Genomic DNA, 23,244 nt, shown 5'->3' on the forward strand with positions numbered 1-23,244 from the left:
TTGATTTCATGTTTTTTCTAGTAAATTTTATGAGGAGTCTTGTAGATCCCTATGACATCTATGAATACGATTTGCTCTTCTACTTACTTTATTTATTCTCACACGCAATTAAAACAGCGGTTCTGCTAGCTGACTACATCATTGATGTAGACACATAGAGTAGGTCAGACTAAATGATCATAATGGTCCCTTCTGGCCTTATAATCTATGAACACAAGATATTTTGTCATACCTGTTCACTGGTGTCTTTTAGGTATCCTCTAGCCGATTAGATCTTTTTGGCTGTGATGAAGATGATAAGGTATATGATTTTGGATTTTCAGAAGAATAAGCTGCACAAATCTTCAATTCTCTTGTTTTTCTAAAACAAACTAAAAAAGCACCATAGCAGAAATGTATCGTTATCTGAATCTTGGATTCATATTACTTGTTTTCATTTAGGTGTACCATTTATAGTCATTTGGATGATACTTATTTGTAACTTAAGTAAAGCATAATTTTAGAAACTGACATGACATAACTAAGGGAGGGGGATTGGAAAGATGTAGGAGAATTTAGAACATATCCTTAGAGCCAGTCAACTTCCTGTGCAGATCAGTGTGACTGAGGTCCTAGTCATATTGCAGATGAAACAATGCTATGAATAACCGTATTTTGAAATAATTATTGCGAGCAGGGTCTTCTATGGTCAGCATAAATAGGGTTCTCTTCTCTCCTATGCTGTGGGAGAGAGTAAGTAGGAAGTAATCTCTAGGATGTTTTTGTAGAAAATGTGAAAAGAAAAGGAGTACTTGTGGCACCTTAGAGACTGACCAAGCTCAGTGAGCTGTAGCTCACGAAAGCTTATGCTCAAATAAATTGGTTAGTCTCTAAGGTGCCACAAGTACTCCTTTTCTTTTTGCTAATACAGACTTACACGGCTGTTACTCTGAAACCTAGAAAATGTGAGACATTTCTGTATTATTTCTGTGAATATTATATATGCCTCAGTTTATCTTCTGGATATTAATTTTGCATAACTGCATGGACTTAAATCAAAGGAGCTTGTTAGGGGGAAACAAACAGGAAATTAAACTGACAGAGCAGAGATAAGATACCTCCAGAAAGAATAACAAGGGTTCTTAACAGAACAGTGGGGAACTATTAATTGGGAAATACCCACCTCCATGGCTTCTGCCAGGCTAGCAGATTTCTTTTTTCCAGACCTTAGCCTAACATAAAAGGGAACTAAGCTGTTAAAGCTCCCTGCATAGAGAGGAAAGGGGGTGAGCAGTGGTTGGATATGAGTGTTCAATAGAGAGATGAGAGAATGCTGCAAAGGGCTGTCTCTCTCCCAGCCTAAGAGTAGGGGTGTTTAGGCTGAGTGGAATTTATCTAAACTTCACTCTTTCCTTGCAAGTTTAGGATAAGATTCACATGTATAGGCTGCCTTTTGGTATGTGTACACTGCAGTATGTGACTGCCGCACGTGTAGACATACCCTAGCTAGCTTTGCTCCAGGTAGCTAGAACAACAGTAGCAGTACAGCTATGGTGGCAGTATAGGCTGTACAACCCCCTTCGGGAGCCTGGGTATGCACTCCAAGTCTGTGCTGCCAGGGCTTCGTTGCTACTGTTTAAGCTAGCTAGATCAAAGCCGGCGTCAGTTTGTCTACATGTGCTGTGGTCACATCTTTGATTGCACTGTAGACACAGTCTTTGTTATTTTAACTCGTGTCTCTGACTGCTGTGTGCCTGTTGACTAATTAATACTTTGTAACCAGAAAATGTATGCAGTGACACAGTTAAACCAGTAAGTTTAAAATTGCATAGGTGAGGTAATTAAAAACTTTTGAACTTTGACTTTGCCTATTAGTTTCGTTTTTGTCTTGATTAGTGTGCATTTTTTAAAATTCCTTAGGGTTGGTCAGAAAGCCACCTCGATATATCCGACTGTTCTTCCAGTTACCAAGATGTATCATGTTACGGTACTTTACCGAGGGATTCCCCTCGCAGAAATAAAGATGCTGGTGGTAAGTCTTTCAAATATATGTATGCCTTTTAAATTGCTCTTAGAGAAAAAAGCAAAATATTGCAACAAGAGATAAGGATGATGAAAATAAAATGCAGGGTTCAAAGTTCATGTGCAGTGCACAGACCCTATACTCTGGAAAAGTACCTGCTTAGTGAAGAGCCTAACTGAGACAGTATGGAAGCAAGGAGAGAAAAAGAGGAAGAGACCTCCAAGAAGGAAAAGAGAAGAGACAAATGTGTTGAAGAAGCAAAACAACAAGGCGAAAAGAAATGAGAACCAAAATAAGGAGGGCTGGAAAGAACAAAAAGGGTTTCTATATTGTTTTGTGCATTTAAAAAAATTAGTTACAATGGCATTGATTTTATTGGAAGATATCACTTCAAAACTAATCCTGACTCCATAGATGTCCTGGTTGCTTGTTTTTTGTGTGTCAGTATACTTATACCATCAACAATTTATTTGCTTTGGATCAGATTGTAACAAGATATTGTGATTGGGGAGTGCAGGTATGGATTCCATTGAAAGTACAGAGCAGGGCAGAGAACTACACGTGCTTATAGGCTCCTTTTTAAATTCTCTTTGGGTCTTCCTTGATTCTGTCACATAGTGTGTGAATGCAGGCTTAGCTCCAGGGCAGAGCAACATCAGGGAGCCAAGCAGGGGAACGCTGAGACAGAGGAAGCAAAGATCTGGTAATTGTGATTTCGAGGATAGCGGGTCTCTTCTTGTGACCGAGGAGGAAAGGGGAAGTTGGGGAGCTTTTGCACCAGCCTGCAGGGAGCAGCCTGTCCCATCCTGCAGTCCTATGCACCAGGCTGTTCCTTAAGGTGGAATAATCCCTCCCCCCATGGACCTCTGTGTCACCCTCTACTTGGGCCAGTGGGTAAATGCCATGGTTTCACCCTTTTTGTAGCCAGAAACCTTCCTAATATGCTGTTTGACCTTCCCTGATTATACATTATTCTCTTTGCACTTAAGAAGATGGTGCAATAACTACACACAACTGAACTACTATGTTTTTGGTCTTCCCTTAGGTTGTATATCGGAGAATCCACATGCCTTAATGGCCAGCCCTTTTAAAGCATTTTCTCCTCAGCCTCCAAAGTTTTTCAAACCCTTAATGCCCGTAAAAGAGGAGCATAAAAGAAAGATCCCTCTCGAAACTCGACCTCTGCTTTGCCAAGAGGTAATTTTCTTTTTTTCTGAGTAAAGCAAAACTCTGAATCAATCTTTATTTATGAGTAAAGAGTAAATTGCTGTACCTAGCAAATGGTTTGTAGCATGTATCCATAGCATGAAAACGTTGTGATCCTGTGTTGGTAATGACTGGTGTGTGCTTCAAGGGTTGCTCTCTTTCATTGGAATTGGGCCAGTTTCACTTTTTTGGTAAGTATTTTTGTATGGAATGTATTGGTTCTTTTTTTCAAACAATGATATTCATTTTTTTGTTGTTTAAAAAAAGTGTCCCTTGAATATTTTTTATTTTATAAAACAGTGGCAGTATTTTTTCAAAGTGGTGTTTTTAGGATATCCATAACTGACACCTTATTTCTAACCTAAAACACCATTCAGAAGATTGCACAAATTTCTTTTTAACTGTATTAACTTGAACCATGGTACGGTATGTGTTCTGCCTATGTGTTTCACTTTAGTAAGATGTCCTTGTCTCTTTCTAACTTGCATGGGTATAATACTGTACTCAGCTGTAAGTGTCTTCTTTGTGTGATGTGATGTGTTGTGTGTCTTAACATTTTCAGAGCATGCCTTCACCTCAGGTACATAACGCTGGCTGTGTTGTGCCCTCAGGAAGTAATGCCAGCAGCATGCCAGTAGAAAACAATAGCATACATGAAGAGAAGATTGTAAGTGTGTATCTGTTTCTGTCATAATGCCTGGTGGTGGGTTTAAGGTCCTTTCACGGGCGATTATGCTACAGCTGCAGTGGGGGGAAGGTGATGTGCATTTGGTGTTTTTTAAATTTTAAACTGGCTATTATAATGTACTGTTGCTTTCTTGTGAAGATAATCTATAATTTGCAGTAACTCAATTGATTCTTTGATCACTCATGTGTAACCCATCAGGGGAAAAAATCAGTTTTAAGGGTTGCAGTGTACAAATGGTGAAACAGGTAAAAAGTACTTTTAGAAATCTTTCTAATGTACTCAGGTTTTGTGACTGTACATCAAAGTAAATGGAATGATCCCATTTGGTGTAAGTTATCTTGCATTTAGTGGTGGGCCCTTTTTGAAAGCTTCAAGTTGCCTGATGTTGAAGTGCTGTGGCTAAAATAAGATTGCAGCTCTTAATTAACAGACAACCCTGTCTTCACCATTTTTAGATTGTGAAAATCGTTTATTATTAGTTGCCTGGTTAAATTTTTAAATGCTACCCCCACTAGTGCAGCGTCTATGACAGGTGCTTCAGCATTTTTCTTGTATGGTAGATAGGGCTGTAGGACTTGGGTGTTAGCATACGCTTCAATCTGAAAGTTTGTATGCAAATTCAAAACCTGAAAACTATTGGGAGGGGGAGGTTTAACAGTCCTGTAGACCTCAGAGCATGTGCTGCCAAAAATTCCTCCCATTCTGTAGATTCTTGCGTTCCTACGGTATAGCTCTAGTATGGCTTGTCTTGTCTGGATGGGTTTTTTAATGAAATTTTATAGGCCCTTACCCTGAAGTAGACTTGGCCTTTTGAAAAATGGCTGCTGTTCATGGGCAGTAGCTGATTTATTTTTCTTCTGCATCATGTTACAGTTCCGTAGCATAGTGTGTGTCAGCAATCAGCATTTGTGAACTCTGGGTCATTGACTTGAGTACCATGAAGGGAAGAGCGGCAAGTTAAAACTCAAGGAGTCCATTAGAAAAATGTATAATTTAAGGTCCCATAGAGACTGAAATAACTTAATTTGCACAAATCCCCTAACACCTTCTTAACAATATAGCTTACCAGAGCTAAAATAAAACTCCCAGTGCTACAGGAGGTCTGTGCTGAGGGTGGGCTCCCAGGCGAGGCTAAATTTTTCAGAGCTAAAATAGACTGTGCCTGAACCTGGCTGGAGTAGATGTTACAAGCTAGAGCAAACCTTTGGCTAAGCTGGGCTCCCAGGATGATTTCAGTGTTTGAGTTATGGCTTGTTAGTCCACTCTACCAAACTTCAGCCAATCTGGTCCCCTCCACCCGACTCACAATGAAGACTCCCAGCTAACAGGAAACACTGTGATTGATTCCTCCATCACACAGAGACTGGTGTAATTAACATGGCCAGGTCCTCCACTGTTATAAATCTGCAGGTTTACAGTTCTAAAAGAAGCTGCCAACAGTCACCATAGGCCTGGATCTATGAATAGTTGAGTGCCACATCAGGTAATGACACCTCAGCAACATCTTGCAGGATTAGACTCCATGTAAATAACAAGAATTCTAAATGAAGATTGAATATGTATTTACAAAATGGACAGCAGATTTTTTATTTTTTTTTAACTAGGGTAAAATGTTATACATTTTTAAACATGTTTACATGCCATTTGTTTGGCCTGACTCAGAAATTCTCACATTCTGTGGGGAGTGTAGTTTTGATTTTTGTCTTTTTATCCTCCTTTCATAACATTGAAAAATAAATAGACCTTGAACCACAAACAACAATATTAACATTAAGGATTTGGCCTAAATCTTCAAAAAGCAAGGCAATATGGCATTAAACCTAAAACATAGGTTAACTGGCATATATTGTATGTATGTGCTGGAATACGTGTGTGTCGTGGCATGAAATAAGGTCAGATTAAATGTTTGAATATTGTGTGGGCATTTCAAAACTGTTTGCAATTAACATTTCTAATCTTGTTCCAGCAGATCTCATACCAGTAGTAGGCAATAAACTTGGTGCTGTGAAAATTAAATGTAAAGCACCAGTGGTGTAACCACTGAATAACGTGTGCCTTGTTTGAAATTAGTCACACAATAGCTGGGAGTCTAAGGGCTACTTGTGACCCCTAAATTAAGAATTTCAGCGCTTTCAGATACTTGGATTTATCTCTGCTAAATTCAGAGAAGGCATAAAAGGCTCTTTACATCAGCAAGATTTCACAGTTTTACTGTGCTGTCACTTCTCATTCTCTGAATCCCTGTGCTACTGCTGCTCCCCTATGTGCTATTGGCAGTTCTTTCTTCTTAATTTCTGCTGCCACATGCTTCTTACCATCTCTCTGGAGTCTGTTTTTGGTGCTTCGGGCTCCTTTTGCTTTCCTTGACACCTGGCTCGTGCTCCTTTCCAAGCATGTTCTTCTGGGATTCCCTTTTTGGTTCTTATTTTGTTGATGATATAATCTGAATTAGAAACTAGTCTTTCTATGGAGAATGTGCAGTAGCTTATATTCAACTAGATATGTTATCAGCAAACATACAATATTTGCTAGGAAAATAGTGTTTTCCCTTAATGTTTTGAAAATAACCCTAACTCTGTCCCTTTGGGTGGTATGTGTTATTTGAAGGGTCTTTTACTATATGATCACACAACTGTAGACAATGTGATGTGCTATTCAGGTATTACAAACTATGTTTTATATAACCATAGATGCTCATAAAGTATGAAGAAAAAATATTTCATGCTCTTAAAATACTTCTCTAATAAGACTAAAAATAAATTGAACTGTATACTAATGATTTGTAATATCTGCACTTTCTTCCACTCTTAAATGTACACATATGTAACATTTTTCAATACTGTCTATACAGCATAATGTGTGACCATGTAAGGAAAGAACATTACACATAAGTGTAAGGAAGCTGAGTAAAAGATGCTGTTAGAATTTTAGCTCTGAATTTCCTAATACATTTCTTCTAAAGGAAAGAACATTAACAGGAAAAATATTAAATAAAAAGTGGGGGAGGGGGGATGTAAGCAGAGCTACTGAAAAAAGTTTCATAGGAGATAAAATATCAGATAATCTGTGATGCACAAAACAGACATGTTTTACACACTATGCATGTACATGGGAGGGGCATTATCCAATTTTGCCCAGGCCCAATTTTGCTTAGATTATAAGAGGTGACAGCTTCTCAACCTATGGAAGTATAGTGGCTGTTGTAGTTTTGTCTATTTAAGGCATGGAGTGAAATCCTCGTCTCATTGAAGTCTGTAAGAATTTTGCTATTGACTTTGGTGGGGTCAGGATTTCACCCCTGAAGAACAAGATAATAGGAACAGAAATCAGTCCCACATCTCTCACGTGACACTATGTAGCACTGCCATCAGCCTCCAGACCAAACATCAATAAATAAAATATTTAAAAATAAAATCCTCATTGAAATGTATACATATGAAATTGTTAAGAGTAGCTAATACTGTTACAAAGAAACAACAAATAATCACTTGACCAAATACTAACAGCTGAAATCTGCTTAGCTTTTATAGTCAGCTCAGGCATACCCAAACCAGTAGGACCACCTGCCTTAAAGCATTCAAACATTTTCCCTGTCAGTGAAAGTTTAGTATGACTTGCAGAATTTATTCAACCCAGGATCCAGTTCTCCATTGGCAATAACATTATTTGACAGGTTTCAGAGTAACAGCCGTGTTAGTCTGTATTCGCAAAAAGAAAAGGAGTACTTGTGGCACCTTAGAGACTAACCAATTTATTTGAGCATGAGCTTTATTGGTTTTCTATATGTATTGAGCACTGCACAGGTGACAGGCTAAAATGTTAAGGAGAGCCAAGCTACAAAAAAGCATCATGGTGAATAATGTTCATCACTCATAAGGATCAAACCATGTAGGAAGTTTCTAAAAACTCACTGTGAAAACTCTCTTGTGGTTGAGAGAGACCACTTAATCAAATATACACAAGTGTGGCCTTCTAAAAATGTGCCTCAGAGGACATTTTAGAGAATTGCTTCTTTCTGAAATTAACAAAATGAACAAACGGGTTGTTCTGTATGCTTTTTCTAAAGTTCCATAGCTTTATTAAATAATGTATTTCAAACAGGCTGTAAGTGGCATTCGCACTAGTACTAGTTGTACCATGTTTAGTGCTTAGATACTACAGTGATGGGCACAGTATAAATACCTAAAATAAATAAGTTTTAAATTTTTTTCTCACCTCTCAGAGTGCAGAATTTAAAAAAAAAATCTTAAAACACATTCAAGTGAAAACTGAAGGAAAGGTGGGATAGTCTATTTTGGTCAAGGTATCTAGATTCTCTTCCTAGCTCTACCACAGACATCCTGTATTACCTTGGGCAAATCACGCTAGTCTCTGTGCCTCATTTTCCCCATTTTTAAAATGGATTTAATAATACGTCCCTGCCTCACGCCGGCATTGAGGATGAAGTCATTAATGTTTGAGACATTTGGATACTATGGTGATGACTATAGTGAAAAAATCCAATGAATAAACATAAAATAATTAAAAAAGCAAACATTTTGGCCCAGATTCTCTCCTCTATTGAATCTGCTGGAGGCAAGGGGTGGGAAATCAGGGAGCCAATCACAGGTCATTCTTGTAGCCCTGCCATGAATTAGAACATCTTAGGAGCATGTGCTTACGTGTTTGGCTGGATCAGAGAATCGTTTCAGGCGTCTTTTTGTGTACCTTAACTATGTCATAATTGAGAAGGCCAGTTGTGTAAGGATGACAAATGATGCGGGTGGAGGGGCCTTTTTAAATATATTAAAATGGACCTAGTGTAGTAGAAGTAGTACTGTAGGAACATTGTTAGATATCATTGCATAGTGAGCACTCTCTTGTACCTTTAAAATGTCAGTATTCTACAGTTAGAGAAATGAGTACTATACACTGGGAGGGGTGTTGCTTGTGTTCTGCACTGCAAGACTACCACTCTTACAGTAGATATGCTAGTGTTATGTGCTGAAACAAATGTGTTATTTTTTTTAAGCTGTATTTCTAAAATTTAAACTGAAGTCCTGTGTTTCTTGGTAACTGACCCATGCTTTTCTCTATCAAAATACCACTTGCACAAAAAGTTATACATTGGCACTTAAGAAAAATATAGTACAACAGCTAAAACAGTGACAAAATGTATGTTGATTTGCTTTTTTATTTTTGTGTAATGAAGATTTATGACTGAGTTTAAAAGAATTTTAAAAGCAGAAATAGTAAAATATTTAAGATATTTCCATAATTCCAAAACCAAAGTACTTTGAGATTTTCTGAAATTTCTCCCCACTAAGAGTTTACTTTTATATTTTGAGAATGTAAGCATTTTTATATGGTGGGAGGTACAGGAAAGGAGGCTCTAAAAGAGTCTCAGAAAGTATGCTAAGCTGCACTATAGGACTCATACTGTGTTCATGTAGCAACTTAGTACAAGATAAGCTGGTGTACCGTGGATTCGTGCCCTGGGTTGCTGCACACTAACTCGCCATGCAGAAAAGTCTTATAAAAACTTTAAAAATATATCTTATGTGATGAAGTTATCATAAAAAGATTACTCTCTAAAATGAATGTATTTATAGTTGGTCTGTGTCATGAAAAGAATTGCAACGTATTGTATGGTTTCCAGGAACAGGATTTGACAAAAACCTATTTTGTACTCAATAAGTGACTCAGAACATGACTCATTAAGTGACATGTGTTTGGTCTATTTACATATAAATTCAGGGGTAAAAATATTTTGGACACTTCATGAATTTCATTACAATGAGCAGCTTAGAAAATATTGATAGGGCAGCACTTTCAGTGGCTTCTTTTTCTGTGTTAGTTACTAATCGCAATTCAGAGGTGACTCATTCTTTGTTTAAAGGATGTAAAATTATTTCTCTTCACTCTTTTGATATTTAGGAGACAAATTAATTTGGAATATTGCACAATATAAGCTGTGGGATAGTACTTAAATCAATGAAGAGAATTTTTTTGAAACTTTAATCTAGAAAATATTTCATAAAGAGCTAACCCTCTGTAACTGTGTCTAATTTTTGCAGGACTCTGATGAAGAGGACAGTGAGTTGGAGGCCATTAATAAGAAGCTAATAAGCTCACAGGGTTTTCATAATTTTCGGCCTTACGTACCTGAGGAGTTTGCTGACTTCAGTGTTTACAATGCTAGCCTGGAGAACAGAGAATGGTTTTCCACTAAAACAGACTTCATGAATTCTCGTGTCCTTGAGAAAGAGGTATCCCGCAGCCCCACCACTAGCAGTATTACTAGTGGCTACTTTTCACACAGTGCCTCTAATGCTACACTGTCTGACATGCTTGTTCCCTGTAGTGATAGCACAGACCAGCTAGCCAATCAGATGAAGGATTTGGACTCCAGTGATCATTCAGGACCATGTCTTGCATATGATATGAGATCTTTGAACAGGGAATTTCCAGAAAGGAGCTTAGCTAGAGATAAGATACATGTGTCACCACTCAAAGAAAACGGTGCCTTAGCAAAAGAGGTTCCACCATCCCTAAATATCACTAACAAAAACTCTGAGATGTTACATAGAGCTGGCTCTTGTTCAGGTTTAGATTCTTCAACTAGCAAAAACATGCGAGACAAAATTGAGTTTTCATCCCAGGAAGCAACAATTGAGCACACTTCAGATGTTGTCGAAGATCATTCATTTACAGAGTTCATGGGTGTTGAAGATGGAAAGGACTTTGACCAGTCAGTAGATCCAAAGTTATGTTCCGCTGGTTCCTCTAATAAAAGGAAAGAAATACCAACTGCTGGGGTGGACAGTGCCTCGGATTTATCACAAAACATTTACAAAGAGGGCGTTCGCTTAGGCCAGCTGGAATCTGTGGCTGTGGGTTACCAGCTGTCAAACGCCATTGAAAACCCTCTGTTTTCTGTATTAGTAAAAGAGACTTCATACTGTCAGACATATCCTGATTCTTCCCTTAATGATTTCATGACAAAGAACCATTTAGATGTTTCTGATTCTGAAGATGGTGCTTCTGCAGACCAAGCCCACACTTTGCCTAGCTGGGTGGCAGTGGGAGAACAAGTATGTTTAGGAAGTAATAAGACAGGCACAGTGAGATACATTGGACCAGTGGATTTTTCAGCTGGAATCTGGGTTGGAGTTGAACTAAGCGTTCAGTTGGGTAAGTAACCACAAATAAGGTACTGTGGGTTATAAATACAGTCCTGTGACATAATATAAGGTTACACTGTATATTCGCACACTATGTACTCCTGTGGGAATTCTGCACTAAAAAAATTGAAAAATCTGCACACAGTAATTTTAAAATGCTGCATATTTTATTTCTCAGAATAACACAGTAAAATCACACCAGTTTCAATTATTTATTTCACAATACCTGTCAGCAAGTATGTCTGTAACAATACAGACAACAAAAAGATTCAAGAAATGTTTTTTGACAAATAGATTCCTCACTAGGCATATTAATACAGAACTTTCAGTAATAATTCATTTAAACTACAATACAGAAATTTATTTCCCACATCCCTCAGAAGCAGTGCAAAAGCTTGAGGGAGTCAAAAGCAGCGGAGGGAAAGGGAAGTAATTGGTGGGCAGGAGCCTGAGAGTGAACCTGGAGGGTTGTTGGGTGTGGGTGGCAGAAGTATAGAACAGGTTTTTTGTGGGGAGGGATTATTAGGGTGTTGGGGAGTCTCTCCTATGCAGTCCCTGGCTGACCCCTAGCCTCTCCCATTCAGTCAGGCACATCTGCCCTGTCCCCATATGTCCCTGTACCCTCACTCCCATTCAGTCCCTGCCCCAGTCTGTCCCCCTCACTAGCCCTTCTGAACCCCAATCTATGTGCCCCCCCCACACACACACACACAGCAGGGCACTGTGAGGAAGGGCACTGTGAGGAAATGCAGACTCTCCTCTTCCCTATCAGCTGCTGGCTGCTACACCAGGTAAGCCAGCTGCCCTCTGTTCTGGTGCCACAGCAGCCTCTGTTGGGCAAAAGGCATAACTGCAGTGCCTCTCTGGCAGAATGTATTTTCTGTGTGGGACATGAATTCCGAAGTGATGCAGAATTCCCCCAGGAGTAACTATAGTGTTGGGAAATACTAAACCAGTCAGGAAGCGGGACTATTTTATATACTCACCTTTCTTAGTGTAGTATATTACTGTTTAAGTTTACAGGTTTTTTTGAAGAGCTAATTTTTAAATGTTTTTGTTTTCAGTTATTTTAAACAAAGAACTGTTCTACTTGGTTTATGCAAAGTGTTTTTTCATACTTCAGGTCATACAAGCTGCCATTGGTTCCCCTTTGTTCCCATGTTTTTGTAGTTGGGGGAAGTTAAGGTAACTGAAACCTTTTAAAACTGTCAGCATTTGAAACAACCTCGTGGTGCCAATTCAGCATTCACCTCCATTGACTATAGGAACCAGCAGCTGAAGAGTTCAAATGTTTGTTTCAGCTGCTGCCTGTTATCTTTGCCAGAGATCACTTTTCATTAGAACAATAGTAAAGAGAAGTGTTTAAAGTGCTATTTTAAAACTCTTTTTTACCTTGATTTTATCAGTACAACTTTCATTTTGATGAGAATATTGGAGCAGAAAGGGAACCAAAGCCATTTGTGTGTAAAAGCTTTTTATAGAAATTACGTACAGACTATTGGAGTTAGTGGTTTTTTAGAAAATTTAAGAAGCCAGATTTTGGACAACGAACTGAATTTTTATTTTTTAAATATTCAGTTCTGATGTTGAAACAACATTTGCTTTTTTAAAGGGAATAAATGGTAGCTAAGAGTTACTGTGGGGAGTTGTCATTGCTCAGAATGCTTCCCCACTCATGTGTTACGTACTTTTGCTTTCACCACTAAGAGCTTTAAGCTTGAGTACTCAGAGTATTTTCAGGATAATCACCACATATATGTTCTGTAACTGCACATGATGGCTAAGTATTGAAAATTAATGCCATGTATTTATTTTCATTTAAGGGAAACATGACGGAACTGTAAAAGGTAGAGAGTACTTCCACTGCAAGCCACGACATGGTTTGTTTGTTCGTCCCGGGCGCCTCAGTAAATCACCAGTTTCAACAAAGAGATGCAGTAGCACTTCACAATCTCAGGCATCCTCAAGTTTAGAGAAGCGAAAAAGTTCTGTACTTCCGGGGTCATCATCCTCTTCTAAAGCAGGAGAAGCACCCCTCTGTCAATCAGGAGATGCAGCGGCTTCTGCTTTTTCGAGGAAACAAGAGAACAGGAAGTCTTGGATTAAATAAGCCGTAGTATTTTTGCACTTGCTACACACATCAAAGTGTAGAAACCTTTAAGGATTTTAAAAGTCATTGTACAGTTTTCATCTGTCCACTGAATGTGCACTCTGTAGAGTCATGGACTTAATTCTCTATTTTTTTTATAAATAATATATATATATATTATATATATATATTAATGTGTATCTATAGTTAGTCTGCCAATAGGCAGATATGGCTGCACACTAAAATACAGTTAAAGCTGTTTTGTAGATACTTATGAGGTACTGGACTATTTGTTACACAGCAACTTGGGAGATGTATTTTAAACAAAAAAAAAAATTTTTTTTGGGGAAAGGGATGTAAAACCACATTTGAAAAAGCTACACTATGCTGTTCTTAATTACCAAAGAACTTGTATTAGACTGACACATTTGCTGTTTATATCTTGTTTTTATTGTAAACGTTTGTTTTAACTATTAGCTTGGTGCCATGTTTCTTTTATCACTGGGCACCATGCTGCCTTATGTCCTGTGTTTAAGTACACTGAAATATCTGACTGCTTCATATATATTTTTTGTCTTCCTAGAGGCCTGCCACTGTGGTGATTTGGCATTGTGTTGAAAATACGATCAATGTCAAGCCTGTATGTTTGGAATTTCATATGCTAACCCAAGCCAGGCAGTTTGATTGCAGAAACAGTATTACTGCAAGGAAGTGAGGACAACATTTCCTTTAAAAATGGATTTTAGGCAAATGGGGAAACAAAGCAGCAGTAATGGATCACGACTGCAAACCTTGCACTGTTATTTTTGCTGGTTATGATCAAGCTAAAATGGAACATTCTAAAATAATTGTAATCTGTAAAGTCTATTTTAATAATGGAAATGATGGAGGGACTTATGTACAGTGCTTGTGCATTCTTGAGAAAGCTGTTCCACATGTAGATATTGTAGATGCCTGTACAATGTCTTGGATATTTGTAAAGTAACAAGTGGTAAAAATGAGTGAAATGAATGGCCTGCTGTACCTGTTTTTCTTTATTTCTTAGCCAAGTGAACGAGTGAGATACCTGGGACCTTACTGAAAAGCTGCTGCTGTTCCTTTGATTTTGTGTATATTAAGCTGACTCTAGTGTTTTACTATTTACTGTAAAGAACTGTAATTTATATTCTATTTCTGCCAACTTACTGTATTTAATGGGTACAGATCTTTTGTGTTTTAGAATACAGACTGTTTGTTTCAGATTTTAAAAAAGATTGTTTTGCTTGTATTTGACTTCAATACTGTATTTAAGGATTCATTATCAAAAATTAGGTTTAATGAGTTTGCTAGTTCACAGCTTTGGTGCTCCAGTGGGATATACTGTATGCACCTCTTGAGAGATATACATGCTAAAAAGAGACTATACCTTTTAGGAGTGGAAGAGTGGACAGTATAAATCACTGATACCTTTGACTGGTTCGTGTAATATAGGGTTTCAGTAATGACAGAATATAATGCATCTGGCTGTGCCCAAATGTATGATTTGCTTTTTGGAAAAGAACATACATAGAGCAACAGTTCACAGTATTGATGTCCACCCAGAACTGATCAAGCTGTATCAGTGGAAAAAATTATCATGAGGATTGTAACTGAAGAATTCCTTTGTGAAAAAGTATTTTATCAAGGATAATAAGCGATCCTAGAACATATCCAAATGTTTATATCAAAACAGTATTTTAAATCTAAAGGATATAAATTAACAAAACTACTTAAAAAAAAATTCTAAAAAATTTATAGTATTTGCCCCAAACAACTATTCTGGATCATTTGAAGACTAACGTGGACATTATTTTATGGTAAAAATACAATGTTATTTTGGTTTACGATGGTGTTTATAACACACACACTTGTATTTATTCTAGGCTTTCATGAATACAAAATGTGCTTTTACTTCAGATATTTTGGGGATACGTTTGCTAGTGTTAATATGCAGCCTGTAAAGATATTGCACAAAAATAACAAACCAGTCAACCCTATCTGAATGCCATACATTCATTCAAGAGCTATTTGTACAATAGTGGTCATGTCAACATTTAAAAAGGGCTCTAGAGGTGATCCCGGCAATTACAGACCAGTAAGTCTAACGTCAGTGCCGGGCAAATTAGTTGAAACAATAGTAAAGAATAAAATTGTCAGACACACAGAAAAACATAAATTGTTGGGCAAAAGTCAACATGGTTTCTGTAAAGGGGGAGATCATATCTTAATAATCTATTAGAGTTTTTTGAAGGGGTCAACAAACGTGGACAAGGGGTATACTTAGATTTCTAGAACATAGTATACTTAGATTTCTAGAAAGCCTTTGACAAGGTCCCTCACCAAAGGCTATTATGTAAATTAAGTTGTCATGGGGTAAGAGGGAAGATCCTTTCATGGATTGAGAACTGGTTAAAAGACAGGGAACACAGGGTAGGAATAAATGGTACATTTTCAGAATGGAGAGGGGTAACTAGTGGTGTTCCCCAAGGGTCAGTCCTAGGACCAATCCTATTCAACTTATTCAAATGATCTGGGGAAAGGGGTAAACAGTGAGGTGGCAAAGTTAGCCGATGATACTAATCTGCTCAAGATAGTTAAGACCAAAGCAGACTGTGAAGAACTTCAAAAAGATCTCACAAAACTAAGTGATTGGGCAACAAAATGGCAAATGACATTTAATGTGCATAAATGTATAGTAATGCACATTGGAAAAAATAACCCCAACTATACATACAATATGATGGGGGCTAATTTAGCTACAACTAATCAGGAAAGAGATCTTGGAGTCATCGTGGATAGCTCTCTGAAGACATCCACACAGTGTGCAGTGGCAGTCAAAAAAGCAAATAGGATGTTAGGAATCATTTAAAAAGGGATAGAGAATAAATCGGAGAATATCTTATTGCCCTTATATAAATCCATGGTACGCCCACATCTTGAATACTGTGTACAGATGTGGTGGTCTCATCTCAAAAAAGATATACTGTAATTAGAAAAGGTTCAGAGAAGGGCAACTAAAATGATTAGGGGTTTGGAACAGGTCCCATATGAGGAGAGATTAAAGAGACAAGGATTTTTCAGTTTGAAAAAGAGGAGTCTAAGGGGGGATATGAGAGAGATATATAAAATCATGAGTGGTGTGGAGAAGTGAATAAGGAAAAGTTATTTACTTGTTTCCATAATATAAGAACTAGGGGCCACCAAATGAAATGAGTGGACAGCAGGTTTAAAACAAATAAAAGGAAGTTTTCTTCACACAGCGCACAATCAACCTGTGGAACTCCATACCTGAGCAGGTTGTGAAGGCTAGGACTATAACAGGGTTTAAAAGAGAGCTGGATAAATTCATGGAGGTTAAGTCCATTAATGGCTATTAGCCAAGATGGGTAAGGAATGGTGTCCCTAGCCTCTGTTTGTCAGAGGGTGGAGATGGATGGCAGGAGAGAGATCACTTGATCATTACCTATTAGGTTCACTCCCTCTGGGGCACCTGGCATTGGCCACTGTCAGCAAACAGGATACTGGGCTGGATGGACCTTCGGTCTGACCCAGTATGGCTGTTCTTATGTTGTCTCTGTACTGACTGAAACTCCTGTGCTTCTGCTAAGCGTGTATGTTTCATAGAACCCAAGGCCAGAATGGACCATTCTAATTATTTAGTCTGACCACCTGTATAACACAGGCCCTAGAACAGGGGTGGCCAACCTGAGCCTGAGAAGGAGACAGAATTTACCAATGTACATTGCCAAAGAGCCACAGTAATACGTCAGCAGCCCCACATCAGCTCCCCCACCCCAGGCCCAGCTCCTAGCGCCTCCCACCCACTGGCAGCCCCGCTGATCAGTGCCTCCCCATCCCTTCCCGCACCTCCCAATCAGCTGTTTTATGGCATGCAGGAGGTTTGGGGGGGGGGAGGGGTAGGAGCGAGGGCATGGCAGGCTCAGGGGAGGGTGTGGGAAGGGGTAGAGTGGGAGCAGAGCCAGGGGTTGAGCAGTGAGCACTCCCTGGCACATTGGAAAGTTGGCACCTGTAGCTCCAGCCCCAGAGTCGGTGCCTATGCAAGGAGCCACATATTAACTTCTGAAGAGCTGCATGTGGCTCCAGAGCCACAGGTTGGCCATCCCTGCCCTAGAACGTGCCAAAATTCATTTTGAACAAGAGCGTATCTTTTTTTTTTAGTTCCAATCTTGATTTACAAATTGGTAGTGATGGAGAATCCACCATAACATATAGAGATTGTTCCAGTGGTTAATGATCCTCACTGTTTAAAAAAAAAAAAAAAAAAATTATGCCTTATTTCCAGTTTGAATGGTCTAGCTTCAACTTATAGCCCTTGGATCTTGGAGGTTGAGGACAGCAGGCAAGCGGAGAATCCCTTCTCCCCAGCAGCCAGGAACTGTTCATCACCCTGAAGCCAATACCCTCCCAAGGTGGGCTCCCGGACCATGAAGCTGGAGAAGGCACCTCTGGTGAGTGTACCTTTGTAAATATAATACAGGGTTTAAAAGCAAGTGTGTTTAATGATTAATTTGCCCTGAAGACTTGGGATGCATTTGCGGCCCGTACAGCTACTGGAAAAGTCTGTTAACATGTCTGGGGATGGAGCGGAAATCCTCCAGGGACATCTCCATGAAGCTCTCCTGGAGGTACTCTGTGTTCGCCTCAGGAGAGTGATATCATTCATGGTCACCTGGTTGAAATATGGGAAATTTGTTTAAGGGGACATTCAGAGGTGCCCGTTCCTGCAGGGCTGTTTGCCTTTGGCTGAAAAGAAATCATCCCCGCTCTTAGCTATGCGGTGCGGGGAGGCCCGTTAGTGCTGAGCTGTTCGCGTTTGACTGACAGGGATCTCCCCTGATACTAGCCACGCTGTGGGGGGTGTGAAGCAATCATCCCAGAGAATTGGGTGGGGTGGGGGTTGGGTTGTGCTGCACATTCACCCTAAAACCACAGCCCCTCCGTTTAAATGGCCAACCCAACGGGCTTTGCTTGGTATGGGAAAGGAGGGTGCCGCTGTTTGAAACCGTTCCCACATGTTCTGAAGGTTGAAGAAGCTGAAACCCTTTGCCTTACCATGGCTGCCTGCAAGCCGAATTCTGTTGCCCAGCCGAGCATGTGCGATGTCTCACACCGAACCGGCAGGCACTCAATATAAGAGGCCGAATGTGATCTTGTACCAAAAGCACATGTGCTATGTAATGTGAATCACTTGATTCAGTGTGAAACAGTCTATCCTTTGTTCTCTAAAATGTATCTTTTTAAATACTACTCTCCCTTTTTTTCCTCCCGCAGCTGAAAATGTTTCTACGTTCTCCCTATCATCTCAGTCCCAGAGGCTAGCGCAGATTAGAAGGCGAAAAAAACGCACTCACGATGAAATGTTCTCAGAGCTCATGCAGTTCTCCCGCACTGAAAGAGCACAGCAGAATGTGTGGAGGCAAACAATGGCAGAATCCAGGAAAGCATTAAATGAACATGATGAGAGGAGGCAGGAGCGTGATGAAAGGAGGCAGGATGCAATGCTGAGTCTAATGGGGGAGCAAACTGACATGCTCAGGCATCTGGGGGAGCTGCAGGAGCACAGACCGCCACTGCAGCCCCTGTATAACTGCCCTGCCCTCCTCCCCAAGTTCCATATCCTCCTCACCCAAACGCCTAAGAATGCCGGGGGGGGAGGGGTTGTACAGGCACCCAGCCACTCCATCCCAGAGGATTGCCCAAGCAACAGAAGGTTGGCATTCAATACGTTTTGAACTGTAGTGTGCCCTTGTCCTTCCCGTCTCCCCTCATCTACCACCCCACCCGGTGCTTCCCTCCTCACCCACCCCACCCAGGGTACCTTGTGAGTTTTCCCCCTATTTGTGTGATGAATTAATAAAAATGCATGATTTTGAAACAATGACTTTATTGCCTCTGAAAGCGGTGATCGAAGTGGGGGAGGTCGGTTGGCTTACAGGGAAGTAGAGTCAACCAAGGGGGCAGGTTTTCGTCAAGGAGAAACAAACAGAACTGTCACACTGTAGGCTGGCCAGTCATGAAACTGGTTTTCAAAGCTTCTCTGATGCGCAGGGTGCCCAGCTGTGCTCTTCTAATTGCCCTGGTGTCTGGCTGTACGTAATTGGCCGTCATGCGATTTGCCTCAACCTCCGACCCTGCCATAAATGTCTCCCTCTTACTCTCTCAGATATTGTAGAGCACACAGCAAGCAACAATAACAATTGGAATACTGGTTTCGCTAAGGTCTAACCTAGTCAGTAACTGCGCCAGCGTGCTTTTAAACATCCAAATGCAGATTCTACCACCATTCTGCACTTGCTCAGCCTATAGTTGAACTGCTCCTTACTACTGTCCAGGGTGCCTGTGTATGGCTTCATGAGCCATGGCATTAAGGGGTAGGTTGGGGCCCCAAAGATAACTATAGGCATTTCAACATCCCCAACGGTAATTTTCTGGTCTGGGAAGTAAGTTCCTTCCTGCAGCTGTTCAAACAGACCAGAGTTCCTGAAGATGCGAGCATCATGCACCTTTCCCGGCCATCCCACACTGATGTCGGTGAAACTTCCCTTGTGATCCACCAGTGCTTGCAGTACCATTGAAAAGTACCCCATGTGGTTTACGTACTGGCTGCCAAGGTGGTCCGGTCCCAAGATAGGGATATGCGTTCTGTCTATCACCCACCACAGTTAGGGAATCCCATTGCAGCAAAGCCATCCACTATGACCTGCACACTTCCCAGAGTCACTACCCTTGATAGCAGCAGCTCAGTGACTGCGTTGGCTACTTGGATCACAGCAGCACCCACAGTAGATTTACCCACTCCAAATTGATTACCGACTGACCAGTAGCTGTCTGGCGTTGCAAGCTTCCACAGGGCTATTACCACTCACTTCTCAACTGTGAGGGCTGCTCCCATCTTGGTATTCTTGCACTTCAGGGCAAGGGAAAGCAAGTCGCAAAGTTCCATGAAAGTGCCCTTACACATGCGAAAGTTTCACAGCCACTGGGAATCATCCCAGACCTGCAACACTATGCGGTCCCACCAGTCTGTGCTTGTTTCCTGGGCCCAGAATTGGTGTTCCACGGCATGAGCCTGCCCCATTGCCACCATGATGTCCAAATTGCCAGGGCCTGTGCTTTGAGAGAGGTCTGTGTCCATGTCCTCATCACTATTGTGATCGCACTGTCGTCACCTCCTTGCTTGCTTTTGCAGGTTCTGCTCATACTGCAGGATAACGCACAGTGTTTACAATGCTCACAACAGCAGCAGTGAGCTGAGGAGGCTCCATGCTTGCCATGGTATGGCGTCTGCGGGAGAGCAGAGTTGCAGTGGAAGCGGTGGATGATAATGGATGCCACGAGAATAGATATTTATACAGAATGACGAGAGGGCCTGCGAGGTGGATTTATGGCAACAGGAGAGTAGGGTTGCAGCGGAAGTGGTAGATGACGACGATGGTTAGCAGTCCTATTGCACCATCTGCTGACAGCAGTATGGCATCTGCACGGAAAAAAGGTGCAAAACGATTGTCTGCCATTGCTTTCACGGCGGGAGGGGCGACTGATGACATGTACCCAAAACCACCTGTGACAATGTTGTTGCCCCATCAGGCATTGGGAGCTCAACCCAGAATTCCAATGGGCAGCAGAGACTGTGGGATAGCTACCCACAGTACAACGCTCCGAAAGTCTATGCTAGCCACAGTGGTGAGGACGCAGTCCGTCAACTTAATGCACTTAGTGTGGCCATACACAATTGACTGTATAAAATCGATTTCTAAAAATTGACTTGTATAAGATCAACCTAATTTAATTGTGTGGACATACCCTAAGTGTCGTACTTTGCACTTGTCTTTACTGAATTTACTTTGTCATAATTAAATTATTTATTCTGTTCCCTATGATTTAAATATTCACCACAGAAAACTTCATTGTTGTTAAGTAGGCTTGGCAGAATTTGATTTTTTTATAACTTTGGATAATATTGATGTTTATTTCTAAGCATTTTTTTTCAATTTTTATCAATTTAAATGTTTACTGTTGTTCCAAATTATGGGGAGGCTGCACCTCCTAGGTTCTCACGCTGGTGCTTCCCTAGTCCTAAAATTAACACATGATAAAGCACAGGGGCCAGCAGGAGGGGATGGTTCCCCCCCAGCCCTCTTCACCCTACTTAAATGGTGCCTCTTCTCCAGATCCACTAACACCAACATTACAACACATTTTGTACACCTTAAAGTGGGACTCAAAAGTTTGCAAGCAACATTTTTGTTACTGTGCCTACCTGTAAAATGTGATTATCATTGATGGAAATATTTTTCATTGATTTGTGCATGTGTACAGTGAAATCAATAACTGATAAAAATCTAAGCCTTCCAAGCGTAGCTCCAAGGTCACTATCAAAGACAAAAGATAAAATACCAATGACACAAGTAAAAATAACCCAACTATTGAGATATGGACATTATAAATTAGTTTTCTTTTAAAAATAAGACCCAACACATGTAAGCACACCAATAAACAGATTTTTCACTCAGCAACAAGTGAACAACCTTGACAATGGATGCACATAAAACTGGCACTTCTGAAACTTATAGTCAAGAATCTAATTTTGACATACTGAAAATATATTTTCTTGGTATCTTGTAAATGTTCAGTGCATTGATAGTGACATGACATTAGAGCTTAGGTGATGTTATAAGAGCTGTGCAAGCTCATTCTGAAACAGTGAGCTAGCAATCACCCTTGTCTCTTGCAGTTTCACAGGATCTGGGAGCTGAACTGAATAATGTGGGGGAAACTCCACAAGTGACTCCTTTATGGAGTTTTCCTGCTCTAGCCTCTCTTGTCGTTTTTGATCTGGCTGTCTGCTTGTAATCTGTTTCTATACTTTAGTACCTATATTTTAGAAGAGTAATACTGGAAATGGATTGAAGCTGTGTAGTTCAAACCTGAAATTTCCTAAAGTTCAAGTTTCAGAGTAGCAGTCATGTTAGTCTGTATCAGCAAAAAGAACAGGAGTACTTGTGGCACCTTAGAGACTAACAAATTTATTTGAGCATAAGCTTTCGTGGGCTACAGCCCACTTCACTGGATACTGAGAGATTGTGCCACACACTCTCAAAGAAACTGTGAAACCACCTGATCAACATCCTATACAGCAAACGGGGAAAGATTGTGACTGAGCTCTCAAAACTGGATACTCTCATGAAAAACAACCTTCCACACAAACCTCCTCATGGACTGACTTTACAAAAACTAGACAAGCCATTTACAACACAAACTTTACTTCTCTACAAAAGAAAAAGGACACTAAACGGTCTAAACTGCTACATGCCACAAGGAGCCACAACAGTAGTTCCCTTAACCCACTCAACAATATTGTTAATCTTTCCAGCTGTACTCTTAGCCTATCAGAAGAGTCTGTCCTATCTCGGGGCCTCCCCTTTTGTCCCTCCAGACCCACGAACATGATACAATTCTGCAGTGACCTAAAATCCTACTTTCGACATCTCTGACTCAAAGAATATTTCTAACACACCTCTGTAGCTTGCATCCGATGAAGTGGTCTGTAACCCATGAAAGCTTATGCTCAAATAAATGTGTTAGTCTCTAAGGTGCCACAAGTACTCCTGTTCTTTTTGCTAAAGTTCAAGGACATTTGAACGGAAAGTTTTGATTCAGGCAGTTTTCTCCACTTATAATTTCTACTTCTGTCCTTTCTCCAGTTTTTGATGTTTCTGGTCATTTGAAAGCCACTAACTGCAGGTGTGCAATAAGGTCTTGGCCATTTAACTACGTGAATCGGTACTGCAGGGTCCTTGGAAACGTCTTTGTCAGTCTCTCCTTGGCGATGTACCTTCTCTCTGCTGCCGATTTCAACACTAGGTGTGCAGTTTTCAGATAAATTGGAGATAACGTGCTAATGGCTGAGTTAACTGTGCCGCATACCAGTACTCCGCAATGAGAAGAGCATCAGAAGATGGAAAAGGGAAAGAAGCCCAAAAGGGCAACAGCAATGTTTGAAGGGCCAGTGAAGAAAGGATAGAGCAGTAAGGGGGAAGGGACTACGCCATAGCCA

At 40.4% G+C, this 23,244-nt stretch overlaps 1 protein-coding gene across 5 annotated transcripts in view; it reads left to right on the forward strand.

Moving 5' to 3' along the window:
* Nucleotides 1-14,159, forward strand: part of KIF13A (kinesin family member 13A) — a 217,305-nt gene extending 203,146 nt beyond the window's left edge. For 2 of the 5 annotated variants that reach the window (XM_048839950.2, XM_048839951.2), the window contains 6 exons: nucleotides 254-301; nucleotides 1,900-2,011; nucleotides 3,048-3,199; nucleotides 3,771-3,875; nucleotides 9,953-11,069; nucleotides 12,883-14,159. In XM_048839950.2, the coding sequence (XP_048695907.1) occupies nucleotides 254-301; nucleotides 1,900-2,011; nucleotides 3,048-3,199; nucleotides 3,771-3,875; nucleotides 9,953-11,069; nucleotides 12,883-13,169 (1,821 nt within the window). In that variant the 3' untranslated portion in view covers nucleotides 13,170-14,159. The remainder of the gene's footprint in view (nucleotides 1-253; nucleotides 302-1,899; nucleotides 2,012-3,047; nucleotides 3,200-3,770; nucleotides 3,876-9,952; nucleotides 11,070-12,882) is intronic. The other 3 variants (XM_048839953.2, XM_048839954.2, XM_048839952.2) reach the window with 2 other exon arrangements.
* Nucleotides 14,160-23,244: the final 9,085 nt, after the last annotated feature.

This window comes from Caretta caretta, chromosome 2 (assembly GCF_965140235.1).
Source record: "Caretta caretta isolate rCarCar2 chromosome 2, rCarCar1.hap1, whole genome shotgun sequence".
Classification (NCBI taxonomy): domain Eukaryota; kingdom Metazoa; phylum Chordata; order Testudines; family Cheloniidae; genus Caretta; species Caretta caretta.